The following is a 25549-nucleotide window of genomic DNA, read 5'->3' on the forward strand; positions in this document are numbered from 1 at the left end:
CTGTTCTTAAGACCCTTTTACATCAAATGAATGAATGAAATGTATCAATTGAGTGAATGCATCTTCTATGTAGACAAAACAAGTATCATCTATCAGCAGCACAACCCTTCATGCAAACAGGGGATGTGCTGCCGACAATAATGCAAATTGTACGAGGGCAAACAATTATATGAATGATTTTTTATCTGAACATGGACACAATGATCACATCATCTAAATGGAAGACAACAAGCTCCAATCAACTTTCTACAGCATACTGTCAGTTGTTGCTCTTTAAGGGAAGATTTTCTGTCCATGCAAAAAGACCTTTACTTGCTTCTTTTCTTCTTAATTCTAAAAATGATGCTTCTTTTTACAGAGTTTGATCGAAGAAGTAACGTATCGCAAGAACTGGAAGAATCACGGGAAGCATTGGCAAAGAGGATTGAGAAGGATACAGTAAGTCAATGTCAAATAGTGCTCCTACTTGGACCATGACATTTTATGCAGTGACCTTGCCATCCAGTTTACTTCACTTCAGCAGTGAAGGCCCTCCTGGAAAGGTGGCCATACGCCTTAAAGGTCATATAAGGCCACCAAGGAGGCCACAGGAGCTAACAAACTCATGAGGAATCCCCAACAAGTTGGAGCATGCAGAAATTGCCATAAAAATCAGACTTGCCCCTATCTAGGGAAATATTTACTAAAAGGCAAAAGAGCCTTCTCAGTTCCTAGTGCCATCTCAGATAGCAAGGGAGACGAAAACCACAAACAACACACCACCAGGTCAGTTCACAATTTTCCCAGGCTCCTTCATTCCCACAACTGCCACATGGCAGCCTTTCACCAGTCACCCCCTTGGGCTAAGCCTCCTCTTCAGCCACACAAGTTGTGGGCTCTTCTGCTCAGCCACATGCTCAATAAAGCCAACTGTTATTTCTGCTGACTCCTCCATTAACATACATACTCACTTGGTGGAGTGTACCTGTAAATTTCAATGAAAAGAATTGGGACTGTTGATATCCAGCACACACAATTCTTCTTCTTCTTCTGTCAAAAGCAGCATGTTCAGCCAAGTTCTAATTAATGTGTCTGGGCACCTTTGGATGAGAAATGGTTGGGACAAATCTTAAGCCAAAACTGAATCATAAGCTTTAACTGATGACTGCACAACTACTATATAGTCAAACTATGATGTTAAGATGTATGCATTGCAGTAATAATTTTTGTCTATCGCCATTCTAGCAATGCTTAAACTGCACACTGGATGACATAGAGGTTTTTGTGGCAAAGCTACAAAAAGCAGCAGAAGCCTTCAAGCAACTGAACCAGAGAAAGAAAGGCAAAAAGAACAAAAAGAAAGGACCAGCAGGTAATCAACCTTTATTATACATTCTGTAAATACTTTCTGGCTACTGTTGAATGTTTTACACTGTATTACATTTTATTCCAAGTACAATGTATAAGTAGACTCAAAAATATATTAGTATTCTTACGAAACAAACTTGCTGTTTCATCCAATAATGAACTTTCTTCTACATCACAGAGGGAGTCTTGACGTTACGATCTAGACCACCTAATGAGCTAGAGTTCATAGACTGTTTTCAGAAAATCAAGCTGGCCATCAACCTGTTGGTAAGAACCACTTTCAGCAATGTAGTCAATTCTTTGACATGACTTAATTTGCCTCATTCCTATGACACTTTGTACACATACCTTACACATAGAGAAGTCCAAAATTGTCCCAAGAAGCTTCATGTTGTGCTTTTGGCCAGAAAGACTGTTAAATCATTTGCTTCATAACATGTTGTAGTTTAGAAAATTTACTTCTGCCTCAATCCAGATACAAGCACCTCAAAAGTTTTTTGGCAGTTAAAGAACCTTATTGCAAAAAATATGTCTTAAGAATATTTTCCAAAGATGTTTCCACAAGTTTAAAGAAGATGGCTTGGCCGAATGGCGTAAAAAAATTAAAAAAAATAAAAGAAGACATACTAATCTAATCTCACTTTCGTGCTCACGTCATTCTGAAAACTTAAAAAAAATATATTGGCTGGGCAACCCTTCTAGTGAGGTGCCCCACGTTGCGCAGGCTGTTACAATTGTAAGTTAGATAAGCATTTTTTTATGTATATCAAAAATATGAATAACGACTGAAGACTGTTTACTTTAACAGAACATTATCATATTCCTTTTCAGGCCAAGTTAAGAAAACATATCCAGAACCCTAGTTCAGCTGAACTGGTCCATTTTATCTTTGGACCACTGGAATTGGTAATTACTTTCACAACTGATCTATAAAAGTTGACACCATGATGTTCATGGCTTTCTATACAGTCCATCCGAGGTTTTAAATTTTTTTAAGATTTAAATGTAGGGATGAATTATATGTGCTTTATATACCTAGATATTCATGCAGCCAAATGAAATCTGATATCTGAATTCAGAAGCCAACTAAACTACAAAGCTGAAAGCTATAGACTGTATGCATAGATCTTATCAAAGGGATAAAAAAGCCAGCACTACTTATATAAAGACGCTTTAAGATGTGACTCTTGCTAACACACTACAATCTGCTTGATGTCCCTTTTTGTAGATAATTCAGAGCTCTGGAGGACCAGAGTTAGGAAGATCTATCACCTGTCCTCTCTTGTCCAAGGATGCCACTGACTTCCTGAGGGGTCATCTAACTCCAAAGGAAATGCAAATCTGGGATAGTTTGGGAGAGAGATGGACAAAATCAAGGTAAATGGAAGAGATTCTCATTTTAATATTTTAAAAGCTATCTTCACCTTTGGGGGCAATGTTTTAAATATTGCATTTTAGTCATTTGGGGCTAAAAATCTTTTTTTTCAGTTTGTCTTTATTAAAAATATTGAGCCCTTCTGTCACAAAGGGTTAACTGTTTGTCTAGCTGTGTGAATGGTACTTTTTACTTTCACTTTGTGCCAGTCATCTAATAAACCTTATTTCTAAATTACTAAAAAGTCATAAACACTTATTTAAGCCACATTCTTATCAGTAAAATAAGAGTGTGTCTAAGGTCAGAGATCAGAGATAAGAAGCCTGTCAGGTGAGCTGCCTGACAGAATAGAGTGAAAATGCAGATCCTGATATTACAGAAACTCAAGGCTGCATGAAGACATGGTTCAAAAAAACTATAGAAAAATTATTTTTCGCTCAAAATAAGTACAATTCAACAATAAAAAAAATGGTGTACATAGCCTTTAAAGGGGTTCTTCAGTTTTTTTAAACTGATGAGCTATGCTCTGGATAGATCATCAGCATCTGATCGGCGGGGGTCCGACACCCAGGACCCCTGCCGATCAGCTGTTTGAGAAGGCAGCTGCGCTGGTAGTAGCGCCGCAGCCTTCTCACTGTTTATCGTAGGCCCAGTGATGTCACAACTAGTATCAGTGGCCTGGGCGGGGCTAAGCTCTGTTCATTTGAATGGAGCTTAGCCCCGCCCAGGCCATTGATACTAGTCGTGACGTCACTGGGCCTGCGGTAAACAGCGAGAAGGCCGCGGCACTACTGCCAGTGCCGCTGCCTTCTCAAACAGCTGATCGGCAGGGGTCCCGGGTGTCGGACCCCCGCCTATCAGATACTGATGATCTATCCAGAGGATAGATCATCAGTTTAAAAAACTGCAGAACCCCTTAAAGTATATCGGTATGAAACATATAATTTGTCACAATTTGTGACAGCTATCGTATTTAATTTCATTGGTACAGTCTTCAGTGTTTTTTTTTTGACAATTAAAGCAACTAATTCATGTTGCCTTTTTACATTTTTCAGGGCAGAGTGGCCAAAGGAACCTTTAATCCCACAGTACATACCAAGATTTAATAATGGATGGATACCTCCAATAGACATCTTCCAGGGAGCACCTTGGGAGCAAGATGTGGGACACCCACCAGAGCCTAATAAACCCCTTTTCCTAGAAGATGTATGTTGATCATTTAAAGGGGTTGATTGAGTTATTAAAAAACAAGACTAAAGCCTCTGATAGTGCTTACAATTTGAAAGAAGCTACTGTATGCTCACTGGTTTAAATCCCCTCTGCTTCTGGCACCATTGCTCTGGTCCACCCCACCAGGCTTTGTTTACTTGGCTGCAGCAATGACTTGCTCATATACCTCATGTTACTGCTGCAACCCAATCACTGGGGGGGGGTCACATACCGTATACCACTCAGGCCACTGATTGGCTATAGCAATGATGTAGGGTATGTGGGCATGTCATCGCTGCAGCCAAGTAATTGAATTCCAGAAAGGAGGACCAGAGCGGCAGTTTGTAAATACCTTTGGCAAGGGAACCTCCCAAAACCATCCCAAGCCGCCAGCAGTACCTGCGTGTAGCCAGCAGCGTGTTTCTGATGATGCCTTTCTTCCTGAAGGCAGATGCAGCAAAACTTTTGTTTTATCCCCTGCCTGGTGCGCTTCTCCACACATGCTTGAAGTCAAGATGGCAGCAGCCTCCTTGCTTCAAGTCACAGTAACCGTGCCCCCTTCGCTGTGACTGACAGCCGGCTGTTCGGCAAAATCAGCCGAACTGTCGTGCATAAGCGCTGTCAGTCACAGCGAAGGGGCGCCTCCTTGACTTCAAGCATGTGTGGAGAAGCGCACCAGGCAGGGGATAAAAGAACATTTTTATTACTTTTGCTGCATCAGGAAGAAAGGCATCATCAGAAACACGCTGCTGGCTACTCGCAGGTACTGCTGGCGGCTTGGGATGGTTTTCGGAGGTGACAGGTTCCCTTTAATTCTGTGAATTGTCTCCATCCTTTGCCTTCACATTACTCCCTTTGCTTTTACTATATCTTTGGTTAGCGAGCCAAAAGTGCTGGCATGACCAGTAATGAATGTTGTGGTAGGTATTGCAGAAGCTATCCTATAGGCCTCAAGGGACAGGTTCTCGCAAATATTCAGTGCTACCACTGTGTGACGTAAAGAACGTTCTAGACATGCTTGACATGAAAAGCTCTACAAAGTAATTTATATGAAGAAAATATGAGATTTTGAGAGTCCTACTGGTTTCCATGCTTGCTAGTGACTTTCTCACCCCCCTTGTAGGCACAACAGAGTTTCACCTTTGTCCAACATCAACTTGGTTCACCTTTGCACGTATGAGAGTCACCATTAGCTGTCTTAATTATTTTAACTAATTGATTTAATTTTCCTTGGGTATTAAAGACTAGTTCTTCATTAAATAAAATATTGGAGCATCTTTTCTAGGATCTCTGCAATGTGCCGGAGTGTAGGAGAGCAGATAGGTCCTACCTCACACCTACTAATGATATCATTTTGGCAGCCTTTTTTTAATGACTACTGATGAAGTTTTCTCTTTTGTAGCCACCAAAGCCAAAGGAAAATCTTGGACCCAGGACGAATGTAAGATTTTTTCTGTTTCATTATCTTGCCAAAAGTTTAAGCAAACAAAATTGATCAACCTGCAATGTGCTTATATTATCTTTCAGCTTCCTCCTCCTAATGGAAATCCTTATAGGACACCATCATTCAAACAATCGAACATTCCTCCAGAAATAAAGCCAGAGTATAACACAGGCCCTAAACTCAGCAGGTGGGTGGTGATGTAAATGTTAATCCCTAATGTTCACAAATCTTATGGGCATATCCATAAATAATAAAAGATTCATGGTCAAAAATGGACAAAGCAAAATACCTATACATATGTGCATCTCTCTTATAAACAGTTATAATGCACCAGTGCCGGCACAGCCACAGAAATGCGCCAAAATTCGTTATGACTTCACCGCTAGAAATGCCAATGAGTTGTCAGTACTGAAAGATGAAGTCCTGGAGGTAAGCTTGATTTATGATAAAAGACTCCTATAAGGCAAATAAAACAAGTCATTGTTAGTTACATAGAGAATCTGTATGTGTAAGAACTTGTTCTCTTGTTTTGTAGGTTCTGGAGGACAATAAGCAGTGGTGGAAATTAAGAAACAGGATTGGGCAGGAGGGATACGTCCCATATAATATTCTTGATGTAGTATCTACCGAGCAATTCGACCAGTTAGATAGTCAAATGGTAAGTCTGCCCACCACAAAATAACTTCAGGTTTGTGAAAGTGTAATTCATGGGTAAATACAATACACATGAAGCTAGCCATGACTACAGGATAACCAAGCAGCACTGCCATAAACTACTCAAATGTCAAAATGTTTGGAATACATAGTGCATAGTTAGCATCACAGTAAAGATTTAACAGCTTAGGTAATGAACCATAACATTATAGCATTAACCCTTTAGCAGTGAACCATCAGGTCACTGCAACAGGTAATCACAATCACAAGATTAGGAGTCCCCAAGACCCTTGTGTGAACAGAGCAGTAGTGCGCATACATGACAACAACTCCACTTCTCTGGGACTGGCAGAGATAGCTGAGCACTGTATTCGGCAATCTCATAGACAGTGAATGGCTCGGTGGTCACGTAAGCACACTAATAATCGTTGGGGTGCAGTAGTCGGACCCCAGTAATCATAGATGTTTCACCTATCCTGTCGATAGGTGATAAATGTTGTACATGGGCAAACCCCCTTAAGAGCTTTGATGAAGTTTACTTATAATCCATGTTTCATCCAGCTCCTACCCCGAAGTCTAGTAAAATCTAAAGAAAATATACAGTGCCTTAAAAAAAGGACTCATCGTTCTTGAACCTTTCCACATTTTTTCATGTTACACCCACAAACTAAAATGTATTTGATTGGATTTTATGTGATAGACCAACACAAAGTAGCAAGTATATGTTAAGTGAAAAGAAAATGATACATGGTCTACAATAAATAAAAATCAGACAAATGTGGCATGCATTTGTATTCGGGCCCCTGTACTCTGATAACCCTAAATAAAATCCAGTGTGATCAATTGCCTTCAGAAGTCACTTAATTAGTAAATGGAGTCCACAGGACAACTTTGTAAAGGCCAGATTTGTGTACTCCACAAATCTGGCCTTCATATAAGAGTGGCAAGAAGAAAGCCATTTTTGAAAGCAAGCCTTAAGAAGTCCAGTTTGCAGTTTGCCACAAGCCATGTAGGGGTCAAAGCAAACATGTGGTGCTCTAGTCAGATGAGTCCATAATTGAACTTTTTGGCCTAAATACAAAATGCTACGTGTGGCGAAAAGTAACACTGCACATTACCTTGAGCACACCATCGCCACCGTGCAACATGGTGGAGGCAGCATCATGCTATGGGTATGCTTTTCTTCAGCAGGGACAGGGAAGTTGGTCAGAGTTGATGGGAAGAGAGATGGAGCTAAATACAGGACAAAAGAGGCTGCAAAAGACTTGAGGCTGGGGCAGAAGTTCACCTTACAGCAGAACAATGACACTAAACATACAGCCAGAGCTACAATGGATTGGTTTAGATTAGAGAGGAGCTAATCGAAGTTGACAAAGTGGAATTAGATCCAAATTTCAAGACAAATTTGATTTGCACTGAAGCCGAATTTCCTCACGCTTCATGGTAACGAATCATTTTTTTTTCTAAAATGGCTGCTGCACATGTGAGGACATGGGGCAAGGAACTCTGGGAAACAGCCAATCAGCAGCCAGCCAGTCCTGTGATGTCACAGCCCTATAAATAGCCTCAGTCATCTTTGAATTAGCCATTTTCCAGTGTACATAGTGCAGGGAGAGAGGTTAGCAGGCGCTAGGGACAGTGTTAGAAAATACTTTAAAACTTTTATTTTGCTGTATAGAAGTTCAGGGAAAGGATAGGGAGGAATCATTCCACAGTAATGAAGCAGAACAGGGTTCCGTAGGGGAGTTTAAAGCCTGGGTAAGAGGGACAATCCTATTACACCTTGCTCCTATTATATATAGCTCTGTAATTCCAGCAAACCGTTTTTGTTATTGGGGTGCAAGTACTGTTTGATACAGCCATTAACAGGGTTTATTACAAATAAATATTTCTATGTCTTATTTGCCCTTGTGTGGTGCAGTTATATGTTCTAAAGCATTTTGTGGCGTATATAAGTAGAAAAAATAAGGGCCTATTTGTCATTCAGCGGTGCAGTTATATGTTCTAAAGCTCTTTTTTGGAGTGTATTAGTGCCAAAAATATATATATTATTTGCCGTTCAGCGGTGCAGTTATATTTTCTAAAGCTCTTTTTGGCATGTATTAGTGGCAAAAAATATATATTATTTACAGTTCAAGCGGTGTAGTTATATGTTCTAAAGCCTTTTACGGCATGTATAAGTGGAAAAAAATAAGGGTCTATTTGCCGTTCAGCGGTGCAGTTATATGTTCTTAAGCCCTTTTTGGCGTGTATTAGTGGACAAAAAATATATATTATTTGCCGTTCAGCGGGGCAGTTATAAGTTCTAAAGCCCTTTTTGGCGTGTATTAGTGTTAAAAAAAATATATATTATTTGCTGTTCAACTATGTAGTTATATGTTCTAAAGTCTTTTGTGGCGTGTATAAGTGGAAAAAAATTAGGGCCTATTTGCCGTTCAGCGGTGCAGTTATATGTTCTAAATCCTTTTGTGGCGTGTATAAGTGGAACAAAATAAGGGCCTATTTGCTGTTCAGCGGTGCAGTTATATGTTCTAAAGCCCTTTTTGGTGTGTATTAGTGGCAAAAAATACAGTATTTTTTCGCTTTATAAGACACACCTGATGATAAGACACACCTAGTTTTCAGAGGAGGAAAATGGGGGAAAAAATTATTTGAACTACAAGGTGGGCTAATTTTTTTTTGTAAAATAACATGTAATGTGTAGACAAACAGCCAACAGCAGCATTAGGAAACATTATTACTGTAATTAACAGTAAAAGATGAGGAAAGATTTAGAACAATACACCTCTAGTCATCTGGAAACCCCAAAAAGTCTTCACTACTTTCCGAACTCAAGCTCAGTGGCTCACTATCATTGGTATCACTGTCACTGGAGTCTTCATACAGGACACCATCCTCAGAACCGTCCAGGGCATTACTGATGCCACATTTTTTGAATGAGTTTATAACTGTTTCATCCTTCACTGACTGCCATGAAGACTTCACCCACTCGCATACTTGGGTGAGAGTGGGCCTTTTCATCCGTCCAGTGGGTGTAAGATCATTATTCCCAGCAGCCAGCCACTTATTCCACTCCTCTCTCACAAAAACCGCCTCTTGGAATCGCCTCTTTTGTTATGTTCTTCCTTTTGAAAATAAGCATTGGTGGCAGATTGGTCCTTTCTGGGCAGCAGGACATTACAACCGTGTAATGGGTTTTCTCGTGTCCCGAGGTCTTCACCGTTACGGTTTTTGTGCCTCACATCAACGGTCCTGTTTGATGGAACATCAAAGGCTAATGGGACTTCATCCTTATTCTTAATCTGGCCTATTTCATAGCCATTTTTCTTTCTTGCATCCAGCACATTTTTGTGAAAAGAAAGAATCTTGGACTCATATTCTTTTGGCATTTTTTGCGCAATTCTAGTTTTGGTGCGCATAGCAAGGCCACATCTCCTCATGAATCTGTAGCACCATGATGGGGATCCAGTGAAGTCATGAATGCCTTTCTCTGCAGCTAGACGCCTGGCTTCATATATGATCATTTTTGTAGATACTGAGAAGCCATTGTTTCTGTGACATGTGATCCACTCTTTCATTTCCACATCAATCTGTGGTCATTTTGCAGTACGCCCACGAAAAGTGTGTTTGCTTTTATCTGCTGAAAACCATGTATCATTTTCTTTTCACTTTCTCTACACACATAATTGCCACTTTGTGTTGGTCTATCACATAAAATCCCCCCAAAATATATTTAAGTTTGTGGGTTTAACATGGAAAAATGTGGAAAAGTTCAAGGCACTGTAGATGTCCTAGAAAATCTATATTCAGTGTAGACTGTTACCATACTGAACCTAAATACATTAAGTAGATCAAGAACTGGGCAAATATATTATGTATTGTGCTAAGTACGGCTGTGTTTGGTGAACACGTTCGGCATATGCGCCAGTAAAGAACATGAGATTAGCCATAGGCGCTCTCCACCTGACAAGGGCCAAAAGAGTGTCATTTTGGTCTCTGTTAGAGTGGTATGTATAGAGTCAGACTGGTCCACAGGGGAACCCCCCTGAGCAAGCGTGGACCCCTAGTCCCTCACTCTCTGCACAACTGGCACATAGCACAACAGATTGACTGCATACAGCATCTCAACCAGCCTACGTCCATATATAAAAAAAATACCCAGCTACTCAGTTTATTTTTGTAGATGCTGAGTGGCTGAGAATACTTCTAAGTATGGAGGCAGGCTAGCCAGCATCCTATTTTCCAGGGACATACTTTATCGAAGTCACTGCAGGGACCCCCATAATCAATCATCTTGAGCATCTTGCTGCTCTCTGCCATTGTGTGAGCTGTAGTATTTGCATGTAACAGTACAGTGAGCCCCGAGAATGAATTTTACTAGTGGTCCCTATCTAGCCTGGAGGTAAGCACCCCAGTCCAACACTGGGTATGTACCAGCATACCTTTTTTTTTTAAACTACAGTATATAGGAAAGTACAGCAGACTGAGCTTCCCAATACATTGGGCTACCGCAAAAAATATTATACCGCGCAGTCGGCTCCAGGTTCATGAGGGGCCATTGGGCGATAAAGTCTCAGTGGGCCCCCTTACACAGTGATAACACTCTGAGTACAGAAAATATAGTAGATATCACCTGCAGTCCTATGTAACAGCACAGATAACACAGTCATGGCTATCTGAGTACAGAAAATGTAGTAGTGTTACCTGCAGTCCTATGTAAAACGACAGATGACACCAGTGCTAATAATGTGTTTGTGTTACCTGCAGTCCTAAGTGAAACCACAGATAACACTAGTGCTGATAATATGGTAGTGTTCCCTGCAGTCCCATGTAAAACCACAGATAACACTAGCGCTAATAATGTGGTAGTGTTACCTGCAGTCCCATGTAAAACCACAGATGACACTAGCACTAATAATGTGGTAGTGTTACGTGCAGTCCTATGTAAAATCACAGATGACACTAGCGCTAATAATGTTGTAGTGTTAACTGCAGTCCTATGTAAAATCACAGATAACACCAGTGCTGATAATGTGGTAGTGTTACCTGCAGTCCTATGTAAAACCACAAATATCACTAGTGTAGATCATGTGGTAGTGTTAAAGACATCCTTAGTGTGCCTACTTGTGTCTCTCCCACGGACTCCATGCTAGTGGCGCTGCATCCTCTTCCATCTTCTTCTTCTTGCTCCGCACACAACATCCTAATGCAGCTGCGTCAAGACATAGGAACACTGTGGGCATGGTGATGGTGACACACAGGGAGAGACACACCCACACACACACACAGGGAGACACACACACAGAGGGAGAGACACACACAGGGAGAGATACACACAGGGAGAGACACACACACAGGGAGAGACACACACACACACAGGGAGAGAGAGACACACACACACAGGGACAGACACATGCACACAAGGACACACACACACACACACCGGGATGGTTAAATACACACAGGGACAGATACACACACACAGGGGCACACACAGGGACACAAACAGGGAAAGACACACACACACACACAGGCACAGACACACTCGCAGGGACAGACAAACACAGGGATGGACACACACAGGGACAGACACACACAGGGACAGACACACACATACATACAGGGACAAACACACAGAGAGAGACACACACAGGGAGAGACAGACACACACACAGGGAAAGACAGACACACACACTCAAGGAGAAACACACACACAAGGACAGACACATACACATGGACACACACACTGGGATGGTCAAATACACACAGGGACAGATACACGCACAGGGACAGACACGGACACAGGGACAGACACACACAGGGATACATACACAGGGACGGACACAGACACACACGGGGGACAGACACACAGGGACGGAAACACACACACAGGGGCAGACACACACAAGGACGGGACACACACAAGGACGGGGACAGACACACACACACAGGGACAGACGCACACAGGGACGGACACACACAAGGACGGGGACAGACACACACAGGGACAGACACACAGACACAGGGACGGACACACACAATGATAGAGACAGACACATACACAGGGGCAGACACATACACACACACAGGGACAGACACATACATATGGACAGACACACTGGGATGGTCAAATACACACAGGGACAGATACACGCACAGGGACAGACGCGCACACAGGGACAGACACACACAGGGACACATACACAGGGACGGACACACACACAGTCGGGGACAGACACACACACAGGGACAGACACACACACACACAAGGACGGGGACAAACACACACACAGGGACAGACACACTCACAGGGACAGACACACACACACACACAGGGACAGACACATACACACACACACACAGGGACAGACACATACATATGGACAGACACCTGTGCGATGGTGATATCATTAGCCAATTTCTATCTAATTTGTGGCCACCTTTAGGGGACATTAAAAGGGAGTTCCACTTTTAGTTATGCTTTTGTTACCTTCTAATATGACTCCCACTGATTCCCAGTACTGAGGGGACATGGACTAGGGGTTAAAAGGGAATTATCAACATGTACCAGAAGGTGGTCTAAACTGTAACCCATTAGGCACTGGCTAGGCTGTGGTATGGAGTCTAAGTAATGCCTTAGACACACACACAGGGACAGACAGACACACACACACACGCAGGGACAGACACACACACACAGGGACAGACAGACAGACACACACACAGGGACAGGCAGACACACACACACACGCAGGGACAGACAGACACACACACAGGGACAGACAGACACACACGCAGGGACAGACACACACACACAGGGACAGACAGACACACACACACACAGGGACAGGCAGACAGACACACACACAGGAACAGACATACACAGCTAGGCCTCACCACATTCCAGCCAGGCTCCAGTTCTTACAGGAACACAGCTCTCTGCTCCTCCGGCATCTCCCCCACTGGTCACATGGGCCGATGACATCAGGAAGGTCCTTTAGCCCAGTAGGAAACTCCATCTACCCTGTTCTGAGTCCTGGGGCCGCCCATTCCAGCAGTGCACATGACGAAAATTGTCTGTATTGCTGGGGTAAGCTGCCCTAGAATTCAGAACAGCCAGTTTAATGAAGACCAGGACACATCTGCAGGAGTGAGCAGGCACAGTGGGCCCCCCCCCCCCCCCAGGAGCAGTGGGACTCAGCATACCCAGGTGTGTCGGGTGCTGACGCCAGCCTTGCGCTCAGTATATGATTTTTTACATTGTGGCCAGTGGCATGCATCGCGGGTAGGTAGTGAGGACCAAACAAACCCCACGACAACATATACATATCTCATGGATATATTGTCATTGAAGAAAGATATGTAAGTGTGGCTTTTTAGAAACCAGTACAATGTCCTAATAAAGAAAACATTTAAATGTACTAAATCAAATTAGTATAGACTTATTTTCACTGTTTAATACATATCTGCTTTATCTTCCAGGTTGGGCCAAAGTACAAAGGAGAACTGAGCCCTAGAGCTCCCATTAGCCCAGCATATAAGATTCCTGGCAGTTATGCTGGAGATAAATGGGGGAGTGAGACGACAGGATGGTCCAACAATCAGAAGGAGCGTAAGTTACACTTTAATGTATCTATCTTTCCTATTATACCTAGTCATATGGTTACTATAGTCTTTCGATTTGACATGATATCTTTGAGATAAATTCTAATACCCAGAGGCAGCAAGCCAAGGATAGAGGTACAATCTTCCTGCTTACTCTGAGCTGCCTTTATTGCTCTGCTGCCTCATGGTTTCTCTAAGGAGTTGGAAATGCCTGAAGATATTATACAGTTGATGTCTGGTGACCAAATAATGGAAATAAGTGCAAATGTATTTATTTGTTGTGTTCTGTGCATTATGTTCATTTGCTTTAGAAATTATAATTATTAAAGGGAAACCTGTGCAGGTCAAAATTAAATGAGTTCTATAAGCTGTCAGAAGCCATCAGTGCAGCTGCCTGACGGCTTCACTGTAAAACACTGAAAGGCTGTAGGACAGAAACTGTTGGAAATTGTTTATAAAAGATAAATTGAAAAAAAAAATGATTTTTAGCCTAAAGTTAGTAAAATGCATTTATGAAAAAATAAATTAAAAAAAACTGCTCCCGAGGATGTTCATAGCATTTAAAAACCCACCCAACTACTACATAGCTCAAATTACCCAAATTCAGAATTTTTTAATTTCTACTCACACACATTCTCTACAAAGAGTCCATGTACTGATTGCTAATGCATACCATGGACTCCTACGCTCTGCAACATAATGAAGAGGACTCCTAAGTGCTTCAGCGCACGGATCCTTTGCGGGCTTACTGCAGGAAAATCCAAGTGAGTGGAAAGATAAAAATTCCATATTCTGAATTTGGGTATTTTGAGCTTTCCTGCAGTAGTTTAGGGGGTTCATTGGTGACATGGTGAAGCTGAGCATCTGTGACCACCTCAGTCCAGTGGCCAGAAAAATGAGGAAAAGAACAAACACCTAGTGGTGCTATACAGATACATTTCATTGAATAACTTTGTGGCTATACTACATTTTTAATTACATGCAATTACAAAAGTATTCAGATCCAGGTCCTGTAATGTATAATATTCTTCTTGCGAGACCCCCTTTAAAATTGGGTGGTTGGACTTGCTGAAGTTTTGCACATCTTTATTACCTAGTCTTCTGCATTACCATTCAGTCAACTGCTAGTTTATATCAAAGGATAAAGTTGAAAACAGTGAAAAACGGGTCTTTTTATTCCTTCAGAGATAATTCACAATATGGATGAGTTGAATGACGAACTCCTCAAGAAGCTGACATCACAGCAGGCACCTAAAAGGAACTTTGCTGCACCAAAGGTTCAGCAAGTGCATGCACCATTAACCTTCCAGTCGGAGCCAGAAGAAGTCAAAGCCTGGCTCGAAGCAAAGGGCTTTAGTAAAGGGTAGGTGACAATAGGAACACTTAATACTCTGCGTATACAAACTGTAAGCAAGGGCTCAGGAACTGGTGGTATGAGGTAATCACTGTGAAAAAGGCAGGCCCTAATATATATTTAAAATTTAAGAGGTCCCACTCTTAACTCCTTCCTTTTAGCAAGAACTGAAAGCTGTGAGCAAGGAGTGGCATTCACTAACCAAGCTTACCTATGTATTACCCAGAGAGCCATTCATTTGAATGGGCAGCATGTAATACTACATATTACCTTTAGTGGCCGCCAGCGCTCCCTGGGAATAACTGCTCATGTCGGGGGTCTATGAAGCTGAACATTAGCTATCTTGCTGTACCTCTTAGGCTCTGCTCACGTCATTTGTATACATGTTAGAGGTACCAGCATATTCTGTACCTCTGATGAATCTATAGGCCCCCTAGCACCCAGTGTATGTCTTTGGCATAACCTGGGCCACTATGCATCATCATGCTTTTTTTTATATTTTATTTTTAACTGCATAGGCCTGTACGGGTCTGAGGGACACAGTAAAGAAGTATCCTGTTTAAATTCTTTATTTATTCAGAATTTTGCAAAGTTCAAAAAGCAACAATTTTCTTTACAATGCGAGAAAAAGTAAATCAATGTCATATACAGAAAATAAAATCGTTATACATAGCATTGAATGTCATGTCATGTATTGTAATGAAATTATACATAAAGAAAAGTTTTTATGAAAACAGTCAAACTCTTAATAATTTGTCGAACTTATGTCTTAACAATTTTCACATTGAAAGACAAGTAATCATATGGAAATTAAATTCTTAATTAATAGAACAATAAAATGATTACTAACTGATTATGTAACTATTCCACTACAGTTTTTCTAATAGTTCGGAGTAAGTAAATTCTGCCCCCGTCGCCTATTCTCTTTATTCTTTCTCTAGAACCATTACTCATTAAGATTAGATCCAACCCTCTGATTCAGGGTATTACAACAGCTAAAGAACAGCATAAAGTAGCGGCATATGCCGATGATACCTTATTTATGATAACTAACCCCTTGCATGGAATTCCCACGCTTCTGAAAGAACTAGAACAATTTACAGTTAGGTCCATAAATATTGGGACATCGACCCAATTCTAAAATTTTTGGCTCTATACACCACCACAATGGATTTGAAATGAAACGAACAAGATGTGCTTTACCTGCAGACTGTCAGCTTTAATTTGAGGGTATTTACATCCAAATCAGGTAAACGGTGTAGGAATTACAATAGTTTGCATATGTGCCTCCCACTTGTTATGGGGCCAAAAGTAATGGGACAGAATAATAATCATAAATCAAACTTTCACTTTTTAATACTTGGTTGCAAATCCTTTGCAGTCAATTACAGCCTGAAGTCTGGAACGCATAGACATCACCAGACGCTGGGATTCATCCCTGGGGATGCTCTGCCAGGCCTCTACTGAAACTGTCTTCAGTTCCTGCTTGTTCTTGGGGCATTTTCCCTTCAGTTTTGTCTTTAGCAAGTGAAATGCATGCTCAATCGGATTCAGGTCAGGTGATTGACTTGGCCATTGCATAACATTCCACTTCTTTCCCTTAAAAAAACTCTTTGGTTGCTTTTTCAGTATGCTTTGGGTCATTGTCCATCTGCACCGTGAAGCACCGTCCAATGAAGTCTGAAGCATTTGGCTGAATATAAGCTGATAATATTGCCCGAAACACTTCAGAATTCATCCTGCTGCTTTTGTCAGCAGTCACATCATCAATAAATACAAGAGAACCAGTTCCATTGGCAGCTATACATGCCCACGCCATGACACTACCACCACCATGCTTCACTGATGAGGTGGTATGCTTAGGATCATGAGCAGTTCCTTTCCTCCTCCATACTCTTCTCTTTCCATCACTCTGGTACAAGTTGATCTTGGTCTCATCTGTCCATAGGATGTTGTTCCAGAACTGTGAAGGCTTTTTTTAATGTCGCTTGGCAAACTCTAATCTGGCCTTCCTGTTTTTGAGGCTCACCAATGGTTTACATCTTGTGGTGAACCCTCTGTATTAACTCTGGTGAAGTCTTCTCTTGATTGTTGACTTTGACACACATACACCTACCTCCTGGAGAGTGTTCTTGATCTGGCCAACTGTTGTGAAGGGTGTTTTCTTCACCAGGGAAAAAATCCACCACAGTTGTTTTCCGTAGTCTTCCGTGTCTTTTGGTGTTGCTGAGCTCACCGGTGCGTTCCTTTTTTTTAAGAATGTTCCAAACAGTTGTTTCGGCCACTCCTAATGTTTTTCTATCTCTCTGATGTTTATTTTTATTTTTTTCAGCCTAATGATGGCTTGCTTCACTGATAGTGACAGCTCTTTGGATCTCATCTTGAGAGTTGACAGCAACAGATTCCAAATTTGAATAGCACACTTGAAATGAACTCTGGACCTTTAACCTGCTCATTGTAATTGGGATAATGAGGGAATAACACACACCTGGCCATGGAACAGCTGAGAAGCCAATTGTCCCATTACTTTTGGTCCCTTAACAAGTGGGAGGCACATATGCAAACTGTTGTAATTCCTACACCGTTCACCTGATATGGAGGTATATACCCTCAAATTAAAGCTGACAGTCTGCAGTTAAATCATATCTTGTTAGTTTTATTTCAAATCCATTGTGGTGGTGTATAGAGCCAAAAATGTTATAATTGTGTCAATGTCCCAATATTTATGGACCTGACTGTAGCTCCATCTCATATTTTAAAATTAACTTACATAAGTCTGAGGTGTATAATGTGACTATGCCCCAACCAGTTTGGCAGGAGATCATATCTACTACCCCCTTGAAACCAACGCTCACATCCTTTAAATACCTAGGTATCAATATAAGCAGAAACTTTTGGGAATTATATACCTTAAATTTTCTACCCCTTCTCACTAAGGTGGAATCAACTTTTAAAGATTGGGAGAAACTTTACATATCTTGGTTCGGGCGCAGTAAAGAAGTATTCTGTGTGGTATCCACTTTTTACAATACAAGCCTCTGGGCGACGTTCTGGAAATGTGCTCTCACCTAGATTTGGAGTTTGATTAGGCTGGATACAAGATATTACTTCTTTAATACTATGGATTTCTTCTACTACTGCGTCATGATCAATCAAGCCCAATATTCCTTCCTCCATGGACCTAAAATTGATCCATCAGGGATTACTTTTTATTCAGTGGATAGAATAGTACAACATGGGGAGTGTCAGATAAAGAGTAGAAGAACTAACGCTAGTGTGAACAGAGCCAAATGGACCATAATGGTCATGTTATAGGCATGTATCTATAATGGACACTATCTCTTCCTTACAGAACTTCCGCTCAGTTGGGCATATTAAATGGGGCACAACTTTTCTCTCTCAATAAGGAGGAGCTGAAGAAAGTTTGTGGAGAAGAGGGTGCAAGGGTATACAGCCAGCTGGCTGTACAGAAGTCTCAACTAGAGGTAAGTACAGTCTTCACTAAACCTTTATGTCTATTGTATTGTATGGTCAGCCAACTGCAATAGATGAGGCTGCACAATACCTCCAATGCCACATGTCCAGGTGCAACTGCTAGGACCCCCTGAACATTACATGGCATCCTTTTATTTGGCAGATGAACCATTAGGTCACTGAGGTCCCAGTTACCAAGTTAAAATGCAACCTCTGCACATCATATATAGTGTTGATCTGAATTTCAGGGAAAATTCAATTTGCCACAAAGCCGAATTTACTTGTGCTTTGAGGTAGCGAATTGATTTTCCCTGAAATACAGTAGTGTAAAAACCAAAAAAACTCATACTTACCTCATCCAATTGCTTGCGACAGACCGGCCGCTGCCATCTTGATTGAAGTTCTTGTGTAAAATCCTGTGTGCGGTAACTCATGATGTCACCGCATGGCTGACATGATGACGTCAACACGGGCCGCTCGAGATTTTGCGCTAGATCTTCAATCAAGATGGCGGCGGCCGGCCCGTCGCGAGCAAATGGATGAGGTAAGTATGATTTTTTATTTTTTTATTTTACATTCTGTTATTACTTTCAGAACGAGACATCTGAGGGGTACAATGACGGGGAGCTGCACAATCACAGCTCCCACTCATTGCACCTGCTACTTACAAAGAAATGCGCTTTTTTATAAAATTCGGCGAAGCAGCCAAATTGAATTTTTGAATACTTCGCTCATCTCTAATCATATACCCATAACCCATGAAAATGCACACAGTGATGTCACTGCACAGGAATATTGCTTGCCGTTATGTCACAGAACATGGATCATGCACACAGTGATATCACAGTACAAGCATTATAAATACAGAGATATCATAGTACAGAGATAATAAACATTGATAGGTCCGCACAGGAATAATAACGATAGTGATGTCAAAAGTGAAGTAACAGCATCAGAACAATAATCACAGAGATGATACACAGAGTGATGTCATCAAACCAGAATAACTAACATGAAATGTCACAGGACATGGATAAATACTCTGAGGTCACAATTATTGCACACAGTGGTGTCACTATTGTGCTCAATGAATAGAACAGGAATAATGTTACAGAACAAGGATAATAAATACAGTGATGATGTCACAGCTAATGTATAATGACCACAGTGATGTCACTATTGTATTCAGTGATGTCACAGAAGTAATGTTACAGAACGGGGATAATAAATACAGTGATGATGTCACAGCTAATGGCTAATGACCACAGTGATGTCACTATTGTATTCAGTGATGTCACAGAAGTAATGTTACAGAACGGGGATAATAAATACAGTGATGATGTCACAGCTAATGGCTAATGACCACAGTGATGTCACTATTGTATTCTGTGATGTCACAGGAGTAATGTTACAGAACAGGGATAATAAATATAGTGATGATGTCACAGCTAATGGCTAATGACCACAGTGATGTCACTATTGTATTCAGTGATGTCACAGAAGTAATGTTACAGAACGGGGATAATAAATACAGTGATGATGTCACAGCTAATGGCTAACTTCCACAGTGATGTCACTATTGTATTCCGTGATGTCACAGGAGTAATGTTACAGAACAGGGATAATAAATATAGTGATGATGTCACAGCTAATGGCTAATGACCGCAGTGATGTCACTATTGTATTCAGTGATGTCACAGGAGTAATGTTACAGAATAAATATAGTGATGATGTCACAGCAGGGTGATAATAAAGACAGCATTGTATTCCAAGGAAAATGAAGACGCGTCATGTAACAATAGAGAAGTAATGAACACAGTGATATTAGGGATCGTTCACTCAGTGGATTTTGTCACCGGAAATCTGCTGGTATCCGCCTTTTGCGCACCTGGCGGTCTAACACTGCGACCATGTAAAGGACGGACATGGGACAGAGGTGGTGCGCTTGCAGTTTGCCTCCATTCAATGGGACTGAATCACATATGGGTCGGTGATAATCAAAGTGAAGAACCGCGGCAGAAACCTGCAAAATCTGCAGTGTGAACATACGCTTATAGCGCAGGAATAATGAATGCAGTGATGTCACAACATATGGGTAATAAATACAAAGCTCTCAGTACAGAGATATGAACACTGCTATTCCTGTGTGTGGCAGATTGGCCCCTGGACCCTCAGGTTGTTGGGCCTAGACTGAACCATTAATCACTGCCTGTGTACGACGCTAAAAAGAAATAAATCTTTATTTGGAATATCAATATCAATTTGGAATATCAATAAAAAAGTGGGGGAACACCCAGTTATCAGGTCTGTATCCACATACAGTATGCTCTCCACACCTACCACCCTAGCAGATAAAAGGTATAATCTGGGAGTAGGTATGTAATAATCACATAAGCACTTAATGCCACATCGTAGGGTGTATCACCCAACATTCAGTAGCGACACAACCGCGGTGTGAAGCAGGGGTTCAACGTGGTCCCAGTCGATAAATTGCCGATTACAGAATTTGGCTGGACATGCCAATGGGTACATGGAAACCCAACCTAAAATAACAATTTTTATAATCCCGTTTCTGAACTTTTTTCTCTTGCAGAAAAGTCAAGGGGAATCAGAACTAGAGGAAATCATGAAACGACGTCAAGAAAAGAGTGAAACCACCAACTAGCAAAACATCTCCCCTTTCTGTTTCTCTGCCCACGTAGCCTTGTAAAGTCACTTGCTGCAGATATTCATGCCTCTGGCTGCAGAAGGTTTATGTCTTGACACCCACAACTTGCAAGGAACATAAGACATTGACCTCAGCAGGAAATATATACAAATGTATACAGATGTAGCAGGGTTAGCACTCAAACTCTTAACTCAAATTTCTTAAGTCATCGTGTTATCTTGAAAAAAAACTAAAAAAAACCATTGTAAAGCAATTGAAGGAGTTTGCTTAGTTTAGATAACACATCTCAGAAATCTCCGAAAGCATGAGTGTTAACTCTACTACAGTCGGTACATAGATGTGCAGCAAGTTTTATAAAGCCCTCTAGTGGGAAATGTGGTGTATTGCAGGGTTTTCACCACCAAATTCCATTGCCTTTGAGCACTTGTCAGTAGCAGAACCTGCTAGAGGATATCTGCATATATGTATAGATATATATAATATTCATATATTTATGTTTATATATCACATGGATTTATCTAATCTCTATACAATTTTCTTTCTTTTCTTATGAGGCCAGCTGTCCTGCTAGCAGTTAAAGGGTTAAATCAGGAGGAGAGCTATAAGTATTGCATGAAAGTATTATTTTTATATGTATGTACTTTTATTTTATACATTTTTTGCAAAGGTTTTAGAGTCAGGTTAAAGTCTCACCAAGGGTCTTTGCAAGGCATGTAGACAATTCTCTATTCCACTGGAAATGAGGGGCATTTCATTTAACGGATAAATACTGAATATCCCTTATTCTGCTCATTGTCTTGTATACAATGCACATAACACAATAAAATGTTGCTACAGAGGAGGATTCTGCTGAAAGTAAGCAGGGACCAATGATATCTACTAAAGGAATATCTCACTCTAGATAAATAATGCAATAAGAAATGTAATATTTGTATACAAAATATAAAAAAAATGTATTTTTTCTTAAACTATTTTTGAATAACTCCTCCTGAAGAGCAAATTTTGTAGCTAACAAACCAATGGAACTAATCTCATTATTTTGTTTCCATTAATCCATTCATTACAGTAATTAGGCTCTTAAGCTCCCTCTGGTGGTGACTGCAGGCAGTCAGAATGCAGTGGATTTAGATTTCTGTATTAGAAAAACTGAGCTTCAACTTCTGCAAAGACATATTTAAAAAAAACAGCAAAGAGTTTTAGACTTTTTATTTTAAAGGGGTATTCCCATCTCAGACAATGGGGGTATATCGCTAGGATATGCCCCATTGTCTAATAGGCGCTGGTCCCACCGCTGGGACCCGCACCTACAACGAGAACGAAGCGGGGAGCGCTGTGGCTGGAGGACCCCGGATTTCCCGGGGTCTGTCCACCGCCAAGCGCTGCTCCCATAGAAGTGAATGGGAGCGTACCGCGCATGAGCGGCCCATGCTCACATTCATTTCTATGGGGCAGCCCCATAGAAATGAATGGAGGGCGCCTGCGCATGCGCAGTGCGCCCTCCATTCATTTCCCGGCTCCGTTCTCATTGTAGGTGCGGGTCCCATCGGTGGGACCCGCAACTATCAGACAATGGGGGCATATCCTAGCGATATGCCCCATTGTCTGAGATGGGGAAAACCCCTTTAAAGTGTTTCCACTACAAATTGTCCACCATGAATCAACAGCAAAATCTGCATTGCAAAGGGTTAAATCCACTGTGAAAATGTACAGAAAGAATGAACATTCTGTGGATTTATCATCCGCAGCACATGTCAGTTTCCACGTGGATTTTATTTCCCCCTTAAGGCCTCATGCACACGACAGTTGTTTTTTGCATCAGCAAATTGTGCGTCCGCTAAAAAAAACGGATGCAGCATCCATTTTTATTTGGAGGATCAGTTTTTTTCCACAGATCCCTTGTAATAAATGCCTATCCTTGTCCGCAAATGTGAAAAAAGTAGGACATGCACAATTTTTTTTTGCTGACGGGAAACACGGACAACGGACTGCGGAACACAAACGGATTAACTATCAGCATTTTTTTGCTGACCCATTGAAATGAATGGGTCCCCATCCTATCCGCAAAAACAACTGTCGTGTGCATCAGGCCTTACAAGCAGGATTTATCGGTGAATTTTGGAGCAGGTGTCTGTGACAAAATTCTGCTGGTGGCCATGTTGTATACGCCTCTCATTGATTGCAATGGGAGGCAGCGCTGCAGTTCACGCAGCCAGTGGTTTAAGGCCGCTACCCCGCAGCCCTTCTTGGCGCACTGTCTGGACAGACACCGCTGGAAGCCTCAGCAGATGCCTCCTCGAGGTTTAGCTCCATTCCGTGTGGCTAAACCGTGAGCTGGTCCACGACATTCAAAGTGAAAAACCGCAGCAGCTTCTGCTGTAGAATGCGTCAAAATTTGCTGTGTGAACATACCCCAAAGGTAGACATTCACTATATTAGCCGGTGCAAGTCTTCCCGTCTGTCGGGTACTGCAGATACACCACATGAAATGACTACTCAACAGCAAACAAGTCCATGAGACCCCATAAACCTGCTGGACACGACCTGACCACTTGATATAAATTCTGATTCCTACATTTTGTGAAATGATAAATTTCGGACCTAGAATATGACACCTCATTATAACATCTCTACAGATATAACACTATAAAGACATCAGCTGCTTCATTATATATGACTTTAAGGGTCCATTCACACATCCGTAGAATGGGCCCGGATCCGTTTCGCAATTCTGCGGACCCATTCATTCTCAATGGGGACGGAAAGGATAAGGACAGCACACAGTGTGCTGTCCACATCCACATTTCCAGAGCGCAGCTCCCGAAAAAAATATTATATGTTCTATTCTTGTCTGCAATTGTGGCCAATAATGGGCAGTTCTATGGGGGTGCCGGCCCGGGTGTATTGCAAATCCGCAAGACACTACGGACGTGTGAATGGACCCTAACTGACCACTGAAAAGTAATATAATACAATCCTATTGCAACTGAAATAAATGCAGAGCAATGCTCCGACCAACACACTCTTACCCCTGCACGTTCTTGTATATGGGAAACAATGTGACCAGCTTTAAAGAAAAACAACACTGCCATGTTAGCATCCCGAGTTGTTATTGTGCATCCACTTGAGATGTAAGTTACGTGCAGATTTTGATGCGGATTTGCTACAGATGACACCTTGGGCACTGCAAAGGGTGAAATCCACCGCAGAATTTGGCATTCTGCAGAGTTCAAATCCATACCGCAGAAAAATTTATGCTGCAGATTTTGCAGCATGTGGATAAGGCTGCGCTCACATCCCGTTATTGTCCCAAGTTATGTTTAACGTATACTCAGAAGAAACACGTTAAGGGATCATGCACATGGATGACGTCAGTGTGCATTACGTATTTTGCGAAACGGAACAGCCTGGCTCCTAATAGAACAGTCCTAAGCTTGTCAGTAATGCGGACAATAATAGGACATGTTCTGTTTTTTTGCAGAACGGAAATACGACATGCGGAAACGGAATGCACACATAGTAAATCTGTTTTTTTTTGTGGACCCATTGAAATGAATGGTTCTGTATACAGTCTGCAAAGAAACAGAATGGACACAAAAAGAAAATACGTTTGTGTGCATGAGCCCTAAACGGATGCCATAAAGTGCCTCTCATCACCTAAATATATAAAAAAAAAAATGGATAATAACTTTTTTTTCTGGACTGATGGAAAAGCATTTCTACGCATTTGCATCCTTTTTTCCTAAAGCGTACATTAAATGTAGGACAAAAGCGGCATGTGAACAAACGAATTAGGCTACTTCACACTGCTCAAGGATCGTTAACGATCACCAAAATAATGCAAGCGGTAGCCCGTCAGAACGTCTTCGCATTATAGTGTAAAAAAATTCTAATGGAAGTACCTAGTGGGTGAACAGATGCTCAACCCAATCTGTGCTGCATTTACCCGGGGGCAACTGCCCTGTGATCTTTGCTACAGCAATCCCCAGAAAAAATGCATACAATGGAGGATGCCCGCAACGGACCACATGTAAGACAAATGTGCGGATGGGGCTAAAAGAAACAGAAAAATCACTGAAAATGGTGCACTACAATGGCAAATGCAATTGATAATATATGGCTAAACCCTCACGCTGATATTAAAATGAGACTTTCGCCAATATATTCTTATATCAAGAACATACCGGAGCCCGTGCACCTCGTCAAGACCTTCATGTGATGTGATTTTTATGTGAACAAAGCCTAAGATTTCTTTAAATGCTATGCTGGTAATGTAAGCTGCTGCCGATTTGGCAATTTCACAACGGCACATCCCGTGCAGGAATGTGATGCGATGGGCGCAAGTAGTATACATCACATGATGGATCCGGCAATACAGTGTAGTTTCCATTACAAGAGCAAGACATAATACCAATGTGAACA

At 41.5% G+C, this 25549-nt stretch overlaps 1 protein-coding gene across 1 annotated transcript in view; it reads left to right on the forward strand.

The window, feature by feature from the left end:
• Nucleotides 1-22395, forward strand: part of EPS8L2 (EPS8 like 2) — a 39900-nt gene extending 17505 nt beyond the window's left edge. Inside the window, exons 6-19 of the mRNA XM_044274959.1 lie at nucleotides 359-438; nucleotides 1225-1351; nucleotides 1526-1614; nucleotides 2179-2253; nucleotides 2576-2724; nucleotides 3778-3928; nucleotides 5334-5372; nucleotides 5459-5562; nucleotides 5696-5804; nucleotides 5911-6033; nucleotides 13512-13641; nucleotides 14820-14997; nucleotides 18341-18473; nucleotides 21056-22395. Coding sequence (XP_044130894.1) covers nucleotides 359-438; nucleotides 1225-1351; nucleotides 1526-1614; nucleotides 2179-2253; nucleotides 2576-2724; nucleotides 3778-3928; nucleotides 5334-5372; nucleotides 5459-5562; nucleotides 5696-5804; nucleotides 5911-6033; nucleotides 13512-13641; nucleotides 14820-14997; nucleotides 18341-18473; nucleotides 21056-21127 — 1559 coding nt within the window. The 3' untranslated portion in view covers nucleotides 21128-22395. The remainder of the gene's footprint in view (nucleotides 1-358; nucleotides 439-1224; nucleotides 1352-1525; nucleotides 1615-2178; nucleotides 2254-2575; nucleotides 2725-3777; nucleotides 3929-5333; nucleotides 5373-5458; nucleotides 5563-5695; nucleotides 5805-5910; nucleotides 6034-13511; nucleotides 13642-14819; nucleotides 14998-18340; nucleotides 18474-21055) is intronic.
• The last annotated feature ends 3154 nt before the right edge of the window (nucleotides 22396-25549 follow it).

Source organism: Bufo gargarizans, unplaced genomic scaffold (genome assembly GCF_014858855.1).
Source record: "Bufo gargarizans isolate SCDJY-AF-19 unplaced genomic scaffold, ASM1485885v1 original_scaffold_2171_pilon, whole genome shotgun sequence".
Classification (NCBI taxonomy): Eukaryota; Metazoa; Chordata; class Amphibia; order Anura; family Bufonidae; genus Bufo; species Bufo gargarizans.